This window comes from Crocodylus porosus, unplaced genomic scaffold (assembly GCF_001723895.1).
Source record: "Crocodylus porosus isolate Cpor-Errol unplaced genomic scaffold, CroPor_comp1, whole genome shotgun sequence".
Taxonomy (NCBI): Eukaryota; Metazoa; Chordata; order Crocodylia; family Crocodylidae; genus Crocodylus; species Crocodylus porosus.
This window is the reverse complement of record NW_017728929.1, coordinates 40,815-55,879: the sequence shown is the minus strand read 5'-3', so window position 1 is coordinate 55,879 and position 15,065 is coordinate 40,815. Positions and strand designations below refer to the sequence as shown.

At 42.6% G+C, this 15,065-nt stretch overlaps 1 protein-coding gene across 12 annotated transcripts in view; it reads left to right on the top strand.

Moving 5' to 3' along the window:
* ARMC8 (armadillo repeat containing 8) overlaps nucleotides 1-15,065 on the top strand; it is a 107,492-nt gene that overhangs the window by 77,844 nt on the left and 14,583 nt on the right. For all 12 annotated transcript variants that reach the window (XM_019542839.1, XM_019542846.1, XM_019542844.1 and 9 more), the window contains 4 exons: nucleotides 8,311-8,393; nucleotides 8,676-8,757; nucleotides 12,231-12,317; nucleotides 14,292-14,384. In XM_019542839.1, the coding sequence (XP_019398384.1) occupies nucleotides 8,311-8,393; nucleotides 8,676-8,757; nucleotides 12,231-12,317; nucleotides 14,292-14,384 (345 nt within the window). The remainder of the gene's footprint in view (nucleotides 1-8,310; nucleotides 8,394-8,675; nucleotides 8,758-12,230; nucleotides 12,318-14,291; nucleotides 14,385-15,065) is intronic.

Sequence of the window (15,065 nt, the reverse complement as noted above, 5' to 3'; positions counted from 1 at the left end):
AAGTCTAAAAGAATTTGATCTTGAACACTGAAGTTTCAAACACCATGACGGATTACAGCAGTAGTACAAATGCTTATTTATGAAAATATTTTTTTTTAACTTGTGCTGTAATGTCTTTCAACGTATGTCTTGGTTATATTTTGATTTTGGCTATATAAGTATGTTTTATGTATAGTACACTTTGTGCTGTGATTGTTCTATGACCTTTGATCATTTTAGTCTTAGAATTTCTAAAGCTCTATTCTGATATATTGTTTGACATCCTAGTAGACTGCAAATGTAGTCTCAAAAATAAGCCTAGAGAAGCAACAATGGGTCAAATAAAACTTTCTTCTTCGCGCAAGGCAAAGTGCATGGGAGCTCACGGTGTATATAAATATCAGACCTGATGAAGAATGTTTTGCATTCGAGAGCTTGTTTAACTCTATCCCAACTATGCAGTTGGTCCAATAAAAGATATCACCCTAAGAAATCTTTGCCTCTTGCATAATTCCTGGACCATCACTGCTACATTACTCTGTGATTCTACCATATGAATTTGTAGCCATGCTGACTGTACAGATGCCACTACTAAAGAGTAAGGTTGGAGTATTCTCTCCTCTTAAGTGGCCCACAAACCAAGGACTAGCTAAAGCTGTCTTGAACTTGGGTGCTGTTCAGTTCTAACGTAAAGCTGCCATGTGACTAGTGAAGTTCATTAAGGCTGTGGGTTAGGGCCCAGGATGCATCACAGGAATTTTGTGATGGGGGTTTGATATTCCTAGTTGTATATTCAAGATATTGAATGAGGATGGTATAATTGCTATGAAAATAAATGCTAACTCAGCAATAGGATCAGATTTTCATTATGAAAAAAGGAGAAAATAGCAAGGATGGATTTATCCTCTTGTAACAGGGGGCTTCTCTGGGGCCAGCCGATCTACCAACGCGCCGCCCATCTGTTCTGGGCCAGCTGCCTGCTATCTCGTCTGCCATGCCTTGCTAGTTAATTAATGCTCGTAATTAGATGGGAGGCTGCCCATTTCTTGCCCCAATGCCAGGGGGTGCTATCTGCGGCTCCGTTCCTCCCCTATACCACAGCCTAAGCCTTGCAGATGGCATCCATGGTTCTTAATGTCACCAGCCCGGCACTGGGCCCCAGAATCCTCCAATCAGGACCCCTCTAAGATCCCTCTGTTCAGGCAGCCTACCCCACCTTCATTCGGGGCTGCCTAGCTCCCTGAAACTATTTCCCCTCTTGGGCGTGGTCCCTCCGGGACCTTTGGCCACACAGGCCCTGGTCTCACCTCCAGGCCAGTTGGAACCCCAGGCCCTCAGCTCTGGGCATCCCTCGTGGTGGGCCCCTGGCCCTTTTGACCAGTCTGGTCCTGGCCCCATCACTGACCAGTTGAGGGTATTCTACGTCAGGCCTCTGAGCCTCTAGCCCCACTCTCTCTCTTGGGTCCGCCATCTGGACCCAACTAGTGGGTGCCCCACCCGGTTGTGGGAGCTGTGGTTATTAAGGTGCCATGGCCCGCCTTTCATCGAGGTGGTGACTGGCCTGGCATTTCCTGGGGGCTCCTGCACCACTGAGAGCCCCACCAGGTCACCTGCTCCCAGCAGGGTGCAGTTTTAGATCATGCCCGGGACCAGGAGCCTCCAAACTGTCCCCTGCAGCTCCTCCTTTACCTCCGGGATGTTGCATGCAGCCTTGCAGCTAGGCAATGTTACTGCCTACCTGCCAGTAGGGAACTGCTCTGTTTATATGGGCAGCCAGGGATCTAAAATGGCTGCTGCAATCAAACACCTGCTGGCTGCTTGGCTGGGCCCTTAAAGTGGCAGACACCAACAGTGCCCTACCACACTTCTCCATACATGTTAACCCTATAAATACTACAAAATCTGATATAGCTTAAGACAGAAATATCACTTGGGTTTCATTCTCTCTCTCAAATGTCACCATACTAGAAATAGAATTATCAGTTCATAGTTGATTTTTCCTAAAAATATTCTGTTGTACAGTATGACATACTTATTATTTTCAGTCACCTTCATGATCATGTTAGGTTATGTAGAGTTGCATAAGTTCTGGTGGGCAGGGCACTTCAGGATTCAAACACACCTTGATAAACCACAAAAATGGATCCAAGTGGCACAGGCATCACTTGTGCGTGTGGCATGTGGCAGATTGGGGAGGGATCAGGGAACACCACAGCAGATAATGCAGGGAGCAGAATACAGAGCAATGGATTGGGGCAGAGAGCACAGGGTAGGGAGCAGAAAGTGGAGCAGCAGATCAGGCAAGAGAAAGGGATCAGTGTGATACTCAAGGAGGGTCTGGGTCTTATCTTATGGCACTCCTGCCAAAAAGGGTTGCTCCCCACTGAACTAGATGGCCTCCTGAGGTACTGTTCAGCCTTACTTTTCTATGATTCTTTAATAAAAACAGTTTGTGCAAAATTTGTTTCTTAAATATAACAGTAAAATACAATATTTTACAAAAATAAGGGGGTTTTGTTTGTAGACGGGAGTAATTTTTTTTCCTTTACTGAACTAGTTTAAATCATTTGCCTTGCCTTGGCACCTTAAAACGCAGTCATTCCATCTCTCCCTAAAATAAAAGGGACTGCTGAAAAAGTCACACTAATTGTAAAGTGTCTCTTTTGAAAATATCCCATCCTCTGAGCAGAACCCTGACTTCTCCATCTATGTTTGTCAGTTGTTTAGACAGCTCTAGCTCTTTCTAGATTGTCTCTTACCTGAACATGCTCTGTCATTTGGTTACATGATACCAAAAGTGTTATTACCAAAGAACTTCTCTGAAACTCATGTTAAAAAGAACTGTTTACATTTAATGCAGCAACTTCATGCATGCAAACTATTTAATTCTCCATTTAGCTATTAATATCCCACTCCTTTTCTTCAATGGGATCAAATCCTGCTCTTTTTCATAACAGTGTACATAGTGGATTTAAATGGAGTTTCACCAGTGCGAGTTGCTGTGCAATTTTTTGATTGTTGAGATTTTAATTTTGTTCCTGCTTCAAAAAAATCTGCTTAATATGAAGTAATGTTATTTTCAAGAATGTTTAAATGCTGTTATAACTCTCCCAGAATCCATAACTAGCAGGAGAATGCTTCTCAATTCAACAGTGATTATACCTAGAGCGATAGACCAACCATTAAAATAGTGACCTTCAACTATTTTAAGTAGGTGACTAACACTTGTAGCATCACATTGTGTAGTCTTATTTGCAAGTATAGAAGCCTTATGTACAGTTTATGCATTGTTTACCAATGTTTTGGTAACTTGCCTATTTCATACTATTTTTCTATATAGTGCTACATTTTTAACACCTCCATACAATGATGAAAATTGGATATTTTTAGTCATGATATCCTGAATAGTAAATGTCTTCTACACTGTACTAGTGAAGAGTTTTTGTAGCATAAAAAAATGTATTTTGAAGGAGTTCTCTGAGTTCAGACCCATTTTAGTGCTTAGCTCTTGCATGGATTACAGTAGGTTGACAGGATTTACAAAGCTTGCATCGTGTTAGAAATGTGTTTAAAAATCTTAGACACATGCTGTAATTCTAGTTTAAAGAAACACATTGTAGTGGAATTCAGAACTACTTTCATACTATTTGTGCAGGGTTTCATTCTTGTGAAATCGAGTATTCTAATATCTTTTTTTCATTGAACTTCTAACCGTTTCATAATAACTTTGGAAGATACAAACAATGAAATCTACAATAGTCTCTACAATGAATTTATTGAAGCAAGCAATAATATGTGAAACAATATTGGTAACAACTGACTGGAGGACAGTACTATGGAGAAGAAACTGGGTGCCTTGGTGAATCACAAACTCAATGCAAGTCTGCAATGTTACATGGCCGCACAAAAGGGAAATGCAGTTTTGAGCTATATCAATAGGTGCAAGATACAGGAGGTGATAATGCCTCTACTTGGCATTAATTAGTCCTCATCTAGAGTATTGTGCAAAGTTTGAGCTTCATGCTTTAAAGAGGACACGGAGAAATTCAAGAGCGTCCAGATGCGGGTGACAAAAATGATTAAATGGTTTGGGACCCAAATCGTATGAAGAGAGGTTGTATGAAATAAGCATGTTCAGCTTGTGGAAAAACCGATTCAGAGGGGACATGATAGCCATCTTCAAATATTTGAAGGGTTGCCATAACAAAGAGGAAGAACACCTTTCCGCCTCCCTGCCCATTGCTGCAGAGAGTATGATGTGGACCAGTAACATGCAGTTGCAGCAAAATAGGTTTAGACTAAATGTCTAGAAGAACTTCTTCACTGTTAGAACAGTGAGGCAGTGAAATATGTGCCTCTAAGGAAGTTGTGGATTCTCCATCACTGAAGATATACAAGAGGAGGTTGGAAAGTCACTGGTTGGGGATGATATAGGCCAAGCTATGCCTGGAGTACTTTGTCAAGAGCAACAGTTTAGAAGCCCAGAAGAGCCCCCTCCCCTCTCCAGTTTCTGGGAGATAATCATAGAAAAAGAAGGTTGGAAGGGACCTCAGGAGGTTGCATCTAGTCCAACCCCTGCTCAAAGCAGGACCATCCCCAGTTAGATCATCCCATCAAGGGCTTTGTCAAGCTGGGCCTTAAAAACCTCCAAGGATGGAGATACCACCAGCCTCTGTAGGTAATCTCTTCCAGGGCTTCACCACTCACATAGTGAGAGAGTGTTTTTGTGATATCTAACCTAAACTTCCCTTGCTACAAGTTGAGCCCATTGCTCCTTGTTCTGTCATCTGCCACCACTGAGAACAGTCTAGTTCTATCCACTTTAGAACCACCTGTCAGGTGGCTGCTGCCAAATCCCCCCTTCAGGTAGTTGAAGGCTGCTATTAAATCCCACCTCAGTCTTCTCTTCTGCTGACTAAATAAGCCCAGTTCCCTCAGCCTGTTCTCAGAAGTCAGGTCTCCCAGCCCCCGAACTATTTTCACTGCTCTCTGCTGAACTCTCTCCAATTTGTCCACATCCTAGTGGAGGGCCCCAAAACTGGACACTGTACTCCAGGTGTGGCTTCTCCAGTGCTGAGTAGGGCAGAATAATCGCTTCCCTCGATCTGCTGTCAACACTCCTATTGATGCAGCCCAGGATGCCGTTAGCCTTCTTGGCAACAAGGGCACATTGCTGACTCATATTCAGCTTATTGTCCATGGTAACCTCCTGGTCCTTTTCTGCAGAGCAGCTGCTTAGCCAGTTGGTCACCAGGCTGTAGCTGTGCATGGGTTTCTTTCATCCTAAGCACAGGACTTTGCACTTGTCCTTGTTGAATTTCATGAGATTCCTTTTGGCCCAATCCTCCAGTTTGTCTAGGTCACTCTGAATCCTAGCCCTACCCTCCAACGTATCTACTATACTCCCCAGCTTGGTGTCATCTGCAAACTTGCTGAGGGTGCACTCCAGCACATCTTCCACATCATTAATGAAGATGTTGAACAAAACCAGCCCCAGGACTGAGCCCTGGGGAACTCCACTTGATACTGCCTGCCAGCTAGACACTGAGTCATTGATTACTACCCATTGAGCCCAAAAATCCAGCCAGCTTTCTATCCACTTTACAGTCCATTCATCCAACCCACACTTCCCCAGCTTGCTTGTAAGAATGCTGTGGGAGATGGCATCAAAAACCTTGCTAAAGGAGAAGAGCTCTGGATGTTGGAAAGGAGCACTCGGCAACAGGAGAATGAAGCGGAGCTCCCCAACTGGTTTAGTTACGAAAGAGGATTAAAGGAAGTGGGACAATGTTATGAAGGGGATGCAGAAAGGGGAGTTCTGGCTGTCCATTTAGAGTTTGTGCTGTGTGGAGTTGCTCTTGCCAGGTTGCAGAGCAGAATGAATGGTGTTTAGATTTGTCCATGCTTCTTGGCTTTGGTTGCCACGTGGGGCTGGGAAAAATCTTTCCTCCTCCTGTTGCTACAGGTGTAAGGGTGGAAAAATTTTTCCACTTTCCTTAGAGGCATTCAGTGTTGGCTGCATCTAAGTCTGGGGATTTTGACTGGAGCATGCTAGAGCATTTGCTGGAATTAAAGCCCAGAGGTTCCTTGTTAAAGTATCTTGCCCTCAGGCCAATCACCACATTTAGGGGCAGGGAGGAATTTTACCTTATGATCAGATTGGCACAGATTATGGGGGGTTTTTTTCTTCCTCTGTAGTGGGGGTGTGTGGCCATTTTCCTAGGATCTCTCAAGTGCATTTTAACAACCCTTGCAGCTGGGATCTGAATGCCATTGTCCTCCTACTGTGATAGGTTAAGGTACTTTTGGTGCATCAGCAATATGGCTTTTATTTGTGCAACAGAGTAAATGTGTGTAGTTTTAGGAATGGGATGGTTTGGATAGGGATGATCCTGCCTTGAGGGGGTTGGACTAGATGACCCCGGAAGTCTCTTTCAGCCCTATTTTTATATGATTCCAAGATTTCATAACATTTTGTTTTAAAGCATTCAAGCTTTGACTAGTTTATTTTTATAACTGCATTTCTTTGAGTGAGGACAGCTGGTCATTTAGTTTTGGCACTGCACTGGGATTTGGGATATTTCCCATTTCTTGCACCTGCTACTTCATAATCTTGGGCAAATTAGTTCCAGCAATTCAGTTTCCTATCTGCAAGATAGGAATAATAATTACCCACGTGGCAGGATACATTCATTATTTTTTGAGAGCGGCTCGGTTATTGCAGTAGTTGTCATCATGCAAGTACCCAGATGGTGTGCTGCTTTGCAAATGGAAAGATTACTGTGAAGTATAATTAAAATAATTACCCTTTATTTTTACTTTTCTGACCAGTTTGCCTCCTAGAAAACCAGTGGTGGTTTCTGTTATATTAAATGCATCAAAATGAAAGGAATTCAGAATATTCAGACTGAGGAAACACAGTCCTGTGGTTTGTATTGTGGTTTTGCCAAACAATTGGTATATGACTTTGGAAAAGTTTCTTAACCGTCCTTGTCTGCTTTTCCTGTTGGCGACATCACGCTTCCCAATGTTGTGCAACTTTTGTTGCTTTGAGAGATCTGAGATCCTGTCTTGAAAGACTGCAGTATTGCAAACTATGGAGGGATGGATTGTTTTATCTCATCTGCTGGATGTGCTTAAGGCATTGGTGGTAGGGCAGCTTCTTTTGTTTATTACATGATATTCCTGGGTGCTTTACTTCAGGAAAGCAACCTGAAGGGCTTCTTTGCTTGCTTGGACATGGTCAAGCATATCAGATATATTTTTGGGGAATAAAGTTGAAATAGAAGGTCTGCTAGTGAATTGTAAATGTATAGTGGCCAAGGCTTTCCTCATAAAAAGTTTCATTTGAGATCATTGCCTTGGTCCCATCCTTAGGTCCAGAGATGATTAGCATTGCATTGATTTGTATGAAAATTTGACCATGAAGCCTGCAGCACCACCCCACTTTTCTAATTAGTGGATAGAGAGAGAACAGAATAGGCAGAAGATTGCAGTGCTCAGCATTTTCTTCATGGACAGGGAAGGATGTTGAGGTATACCATACCTCTCGCTGTGGTGGAGGGCGTATATTAGTGGTTCTCAAACATTTTATAGTCAAGGCACCCTCAATAACATGTCACTCTATTTCAAACATGAATTTATAGTTGAGAACCACTGGCACAAATGTGACGGGTGTTATGAAAAGAAGAAAACTGGAAAACATCAGCAGGGCAGGTCTTAGGATCTTTAGTACCAAAAATCACAGTCCCTCTTGAGCTAAAGGAATACCTTTACTTGCTGGTAACAGTAGTGAATTGTTACCCTGCAGGCAGCCTAACCTTTAAAGGGGAAAACACTTATTCATGGTGGTATGGTAGTACTGATTCTAAACCAGCATATGTCCCACTTGGTGACAAGAGCATCTAGTTTGAAATTCATTTCCTAAAGAAAGGCCAAATTCCCATTACACTGTGTAGCCTCCCAGTTCTAGGTTTACATCTTGGCCATGACGTGCACTTGTTCTGGATGGTTTCAAAATGACGAGTGCCCTAATAATACATTAAGCATTTTGACCATTTTGTCTGATATTCAATGCAACATTTAGTATACTACAGTTGAGTAAAGAGAGAGGTGCTGTTGAATAAATAAGTTCAATGGTTTTATAAGGGAAATGTATATGGGCTGTGGTCATTAAGGTAAGTGGTCTTGCTTTTGTTGGTTGTTTACTCCCTTTTTCATATGTTGTACTTAGAATGTTGCAGAACAAGCAAAATAAATCATGGACATTAACAAACATTTAAAGAATTGTCTGTGCCATATTGTTCAGGCGTCATTAACCTCTTTCTCCAGATCATTGAGACAGAAAATATGATGGACCGAATTGTGAATGGCTTGTCTGAGTCTAGCATCAAGGTGCGATTAGCTGCAGTCAGGTGAGAGCCCTTTTCGGTCTGAATAAATCATTTTAATTGTGCTTACCTCTGCTTTCATTTTTGCACTTTGTTGCCTAGAAATTGTGTTCATACTTCACATGCTAAAATTAAGTTAAAGAAATTTTCTGTTTTCTGAAAATGTGTTAAAATACATGTCCTGACATTTCAGGATGTCTCTCTTTCAATATTTGCATTGCATTGTCACATTTGAAGTTACAGCTATATGAAAAGAAACAAAGTCCGTATTTTAAAGGCTGGGTTTTTTGTTTTGTTTTTTTAAAGATGTTTGCACAGTCTGTCACGGTCTGTGCAGCAGCTCCGAACAAGCTTCCAGGATCATGCTGTATGGAAACCCTTAATGAAGGTATGAAATGGAGGAAAAAAACCAAGAATCAAACATTAGGAGTGTTGCGTTTGATAGAAATGAGATCTTATCTTCAGTTCAGTGTTTTTATTAGGGATTTAATAGAAACTCAGAATTCAGAATGTGATTTTTTTTTTGAACCTGACAAATCAGCAAACCGCCAAAAATAGTGCCCAGTGTCATAGGCTACAGTTCTTCTTTTCTGCAGTGATTATAGTTCATTACAAAATACAGCAGTAGCACCAAGTCCATAGCCCTGACTTGGCTATTAGGACCTGGTGTGGCCTCATCTGGAGTACTGCATCCAGTTCTGGACCCCAGACTTCAAGAAAGATATGGACAGATTGGAAAGAGTCCAGAAGAAAAGAATAAAAATAATTGAAGGCATAGAAAATATGACTTATGAGGAAGGACTGAAAGAGCTTGGATCATTTAGTCTGGAGAAGAGAAGATTGAGGGAGTGCAATTTGATAACAGTAAATACCTGTAGGACAGTTATAAAGAGGATGGAGATAGACTATTCTCTGTGGCTGCAGGGAACAGGAATAGGAGTAATAGCCTCAAGCTGTAGCAGAGGAAACCTAAGTTGGAGCTGAGGAAGAACTTCCTCACTGGTAAAGGTTGGTCAAGCATTGGAATAGCCTACCTAGAGAGACCGTGAATCTACATCCCTGGAAACTTTCAACAGCAAGTTATACAGATGCATATATACAAGTTATACATTGTCTGGGATGGTTTAGTCAGGGATGAGCCAGTCTTGTCTAGGAGTCTGTATTGGATTGACCTCCTGAGGTCCCTTCCAGACTTTTTTCCCTTGATCTAGGACAGTAGGAAGTTATAATTCACCTTCTTTATCCCCCTCGTATTGTGGCTATAGCTACAGGCAGGTGGTATTGGCCCTATATTCCCACGATAGTGTTCCCTTAGGGAACAGGATGCTGAAAGGGAGAAGGGAAGAAGCAGAGCTGTGATGAGCATGGAGCTTTCCTTTTTCTCTTGAGACCTGATCTGTCTCTGTTTTTCTAGGAACAGTACAGCTCCGCACTACCTTTACACATGGCTTTCCATAGCAACTGTGGTCCAGCACCTAGAAACCCATCTTGTGTTAGGAGAGCAGAAGCAAGACTCATGATCTATTTTAAAATCAAGTTATTTAAACCTAAGACAAACCTGAAGGAAGGAAAATTAGCCAGGATTTCATTGTCACATGTGCTGCAGTTTACTGATGCCACTAAGTGGTGCTGAAGGATTGAGGCATAATCCTATTTAATTCTACAGCCACAATGGCAGATAATCTAACTGTGGAACTGCAGTCGTTGGCATAGTTTTGGATTTGGTTTCAGTTCATGGTGAACTAGATTCACCTGGTAAGGACAGGGAGGAGGAAAATGGCCCTCCTATGTTTTAGTCCAGTAGGCTAATGATTAGGGCTCTTGCCCAGATAGGAGGAGATAGGCACCCTCACCTATAAGTGTGTTTGAATCTGCCGCCTCCTCAGCACAGTTCTCTAGCCACCAGGCAACAGGTTGAGCATTATCTCAAGCACTGTCCCATGCTCCCCTTGAACCTGAGCTGCTGGGCAGCCAAGATGGGAGGCTGGGGGTGGGGCGGGATTGAATGGGATGGGGGACTCAGGTTGAGAAAATAGATTTTTTTTTCCTTTGGCAGTAACCAGGGTTAGAAATTCTCCACTCCTTCAGGCCCTGCTAGAATCCTTTTACTGAAATAACTTAAGTGAACATATAAGCAAACTGACAGTGAGTGGATGTTATTGTTGTGTTGGGAGTGGGATTTAAAGCTGTTTTCTGTTCCTATGAAGCATGAGGGGCTGAGAAGAGAGAATTATCTAGAGAGTAACAAGGGAAGGGAAGCTTGCTTTGTTTTTCTTTCTCTCCACCATGCAGAAGAGACCATTTTGTAGTATTAAGCACCATGATAGAGGACTGGTCAATTGACCTTACTATTACCCTTTTCTTCCTTAAGTAGTGGATCTGATTTACCATATTTTGTTGCATACAATACACAACTTTTTCCCCCCAGAATCAGATGATGAAAATTTGGGGTTGCATATATTAAGTGGGAATTTTCTGTCTGGCTAGAAGTACCATGCTTTGATTCCTGCTACACAGCACAGCAACCATGGCAATACTATTTAGGCAGCTCAGGGAGTCAGTTGACTTCATGGCTCGTTGTTCTTTACTCCAGAGGTGTTAATGATTGTCTCTGCTTTTTAATACCCTTGATAGTCCATTAATCGAGCTAACCTTCTTAGGGCAATTTTGCTGTCTGGTAGCTGCTTCTGGTCTCTCATCTTATTTCACAACCTTGGAGACTCTTTAACTGTTTTCAGAATCATAGAGCCACTCTTGGAGACTAGTTTTCAGCAGCAGCTAGGCTTTCAGCTTTAGTTCATCAGGAAAGGGAGGATGAGTCATAGAATCTTAGAAAATGGGGGTTGGAAGGGACCTTAGGAGGTCATCTAGTTCAACCCCTTGCTCAAAGCAGGACCATCTCCAACTAGATCATTCCAGCCAGGGTTTGTTTAGCCGGGTCTTTAAAACCTCCAAGGATGAATATTCCACAACCTCTCTGGGTAACCTGTTTGAGTACTTTGCTACCTTCCTGGTGAGAGAGTTTTTCTTGATATCTAATCTATTAGATAGCTTAGTCAGCTGAAGATTGAGGTTTTGTTTCCGCTGTATGCAGCCACAACTCTGGAAAAATCTTCTTTCCTTCATTCTGCCTTTCAAAAACAAGTTGCATGTTGTATTCTAGGGTGTTTTGTATGCAAGAAAATTTGGTATTCCAACATCTATGAAGCATAACAGATGATAACCCAAATTCTGATTTAAAAACCATTGGGTTTTTTTTTTTTTTCACACGTCCAGGAAGAAGGCAATTTGTTTTCCTGTTATAACAGTGACTATAAAAGCTTGGTGGTTTAAGCATTAGGCTGATTGTCATAGTCATGATCTCACATGATCAGATGCCTTCAGCTTGCACATGGCTGTGGGTAGAGCCAGTTCCAGACTACTACCATGCTGGGGTAGAACTTGTTCCTCCAAAGGCTTGTTCTCTCCTGAGTTGCTTAGTGCTTATGGATAATGGCATTGATTGGTCTCTAGTGATGTGCTGACTATTTAAAAGGGAGAATGCATCTCTTGCTAAGCTCTTAGCTCACAGGGACAGCTGTTACTTTCTGCCTTGGCCCAGACTACAAAAACTGGGATGTAGGGTTGGGGGGATGAGGAGCCTTGTTTTTAGCTTCCGTTCTCTTCCCAGATGCGCAGCACAGGGGCAGATTGCAACACAAGAGGATCTCCCTATGCAGCATGGCTTTATATCCTTTCCCTGTAGTATGGGGAATTGCAGTACCACTGATGTTTCTTGCTAAGAAAAGCCTTCGCTTTGTTTCAAAAGGATCTGCTCCTTGTCCACAACAAATGACTTCACTTTCCTCTTCTTGCTTTTAGGTCTTACAGAATGCTCCAGATGAAATCCTGGTAGTAGCATCTTCCACGCTATGCAATCTCCTCCTAGAATTCTCCCCAAGCAAAGAGGTTTGTATTTGCCTCTTCCCTCTTCAGTGGTCCATTAATAGATGGGCACTTTACAATGATGCCTTTTGAATAAGCAAAGGAGGCTCTTCGTCAGTACTTTATTACAACTGTAATATTTTACCGATATTGATACGTGGTAGAATTTTCATCACTTATAATCCACCTGTTAAAAAGTCCCATTCCTCAATGATGCAACATATGTGCATAGGACAAAGTCCCCTGTTTTAATTTAGTTTGATCTTGTTATGCTACATAACACTGACCAACTCTCCTTTTAGCACTCAGTGTTGATATATTGTCTTTACTCAAATCTAAGACAAGGTTGTTTTCCCCCAGTCAGCATGGGGGGAAGACCCTCATCTTAGATGTGCATACAAAGTAGAGTGGAGGCAGGCGGCTACTGTGGGTCTGACTCTCTGGCCCTGAACCTGGGTTGGGGCCAGAGTCAGACCCACAGCAGCCTCCTACCCCACCTCCACTTGTCCTCTGCAGCTTCTCCTCCTCACCTTACTAACAGGTGCTGCTCAGCTCCAGCTGGGGCTGGATTCCCTCCCAGGCACAGAGCACATGGAAACTGTCCTATGTGGAGGACAAAGGCTAAGGGGAGCTACAGGTGAATGGGTATGGGGCAGGCAGGAAGGCTGCAAGATGTTGGGGGCATGGGGCAAGGGAGCTAGCTGACTCCTCCTAGCCACCTGATTTTCCCCTTCCCTCCCCCCAGCCACTATGCAATGGGAGGAGGACAAATTTAAGACAAAACCCTCCAACACTTATCTTCCATACCTTGAAAATTATAACAAATTTATAGTTTTTCCCCATATAGAATCTAATTATTGCAGTCATCTTAAATTCAGGGTTGATTTAGATTCAAATAAATGCAGTATAAATGTCTCTCTTTTTCCTTATGCCATCTGTTCTCTAGGGATAAACTCGATAGCATTAGTATCTGGGACTCTCAGCATCTCTCACATGCATTAAAATCTGGAAAATGACTAACAAGTGTTGCCTTTGTGTATTTACCAGAATGGAGCTTGAACAGGATCTTGGGAATAACAGCCCCCTTCCTCGGTTTTGCTTTTTTTTTTTAAACTCCATGGCTGAATAAAAAACTATTGCAGGCTTTTTCTCACAATGGCCTCTTATCAGAGCTTCCCTGGGAGCTTCACAGATACAAAATCAGCCACCCAGCTCCTCCAAGAGGCCCAGTTCTGCAGCAGCCTTTCTAAGGGCTGCTCCAGAGCTAGAGACCTGGGAACTCAGACTCCAGCTCCTCCCTGGTGTCTGTCAGAATTTTGCTGAAATGGACACGTTCCTATGGAACGTACATTAAGTGGGACAAACAGAAAAGTATTTTTTGGTAAAACCAGTTCTAGCAGCTCAGTGAAACGAATACCCTTTTTCTATATCAAGAGACATGTTGAAATACTGCTATGGGAAAGGCATTTATTCTTTATTTGTTTATTTGCTTATTAGTGCACAAGATTAGGGTTTTCTTTTTAAATTGTGATTTAGTTTCCTGGTGCTCTTTTGCAAGACATTTTAAGTTAGCCTCATTAGCAAACAAAGTCAGTTGCTTATGAAGGTGGTTTTCTGTTGAAAGCAGATTAGCAGTCAAAGATAATGTTGTCTTGAGGGTGTTTGCTTCTACAAATTTCATTTCAGTTATGTCTGCAGTACTCCAGTAAACCGTATATTTAAATAATGATGTGGCTTAGAGCTGAGCTTTTCAAAGGAGTCTCGGGGAACTAGATTTCTAACTTCCATGGAAACATAATGGGGTATAGATACCTAATGCCTTCAGGCAACTTTCAAATTGTAGCCCAGAGAATTTAAGCACTTTATAAACCCATGTTGCCCACAGAAGGTAAACACGGACATTAACAGTACCATTTTTGGCACACAATTTATTTACAAGAAAGTCTACTAATTCCCGAGCAATATTTTAAAGTTCTGTTTTTCTTCTCTTCGTTACAGCCTATATTAGAATCGGGAGCTGTAGAACTTTTGTGTAGTTTAACTCAGAGTGAAAACCTTGCCTTGCGCGTGAATGGCATTTGGGCTTTAATGGTAAGTGTTCACATGATGAAATATAGTTTAAAAACTCTCTCTTCAAGGAAAGGAGATTCTCAGCTTTACATAAAATCATAGCAAAGTAAGGCAGGAAGGAACTTGAGGTCATCTTCTAGTCCAACCTCCTGTTCAAGGCAGGATCATCCCTGGTTAAACCATCCCATCGAGTATCTGTCCAACTCGGGGGGGGGCGGGTGCTAAACCCCCAGCCTGCAGGTCAGATCTGGCCCCTGGTGCCATGTCATCCAACCTGTGGGGCCTGATCCTAGTGCATGGGGCTAGGCAGAGGTGGTGCAGGGGTCCTGGAGCCCAATTCCTGCACATACGACTGGGTAGAGGTGATGCTGGGCTCTCAGAGCCCAAGTCCTTTACTCAGGACTGGGTGGAGGCAGCATAGAGGCCCCTGGAGCACGCTTCTGATGTGTGATGTTTGATCTAGCCCAATGGGCCAGCCCTGTGCCTTTTATCTGGCCTGAGGGGCCAACAGGTAGAACACCCCTGGTGTCTAACCTATTCTTGATGATCATGATTTGCTCTTGTCATCATGAGTATTGCACTGGTTACTAAAAGCAGTGTCCCACCTGTGTGGTGGATATGCAAGAAAATACTCTTTGATCCCTGACAGTATTTTAAAAACCAGCTGTCAGAAATGCACTTGTTGACACGTTATATTTGCAC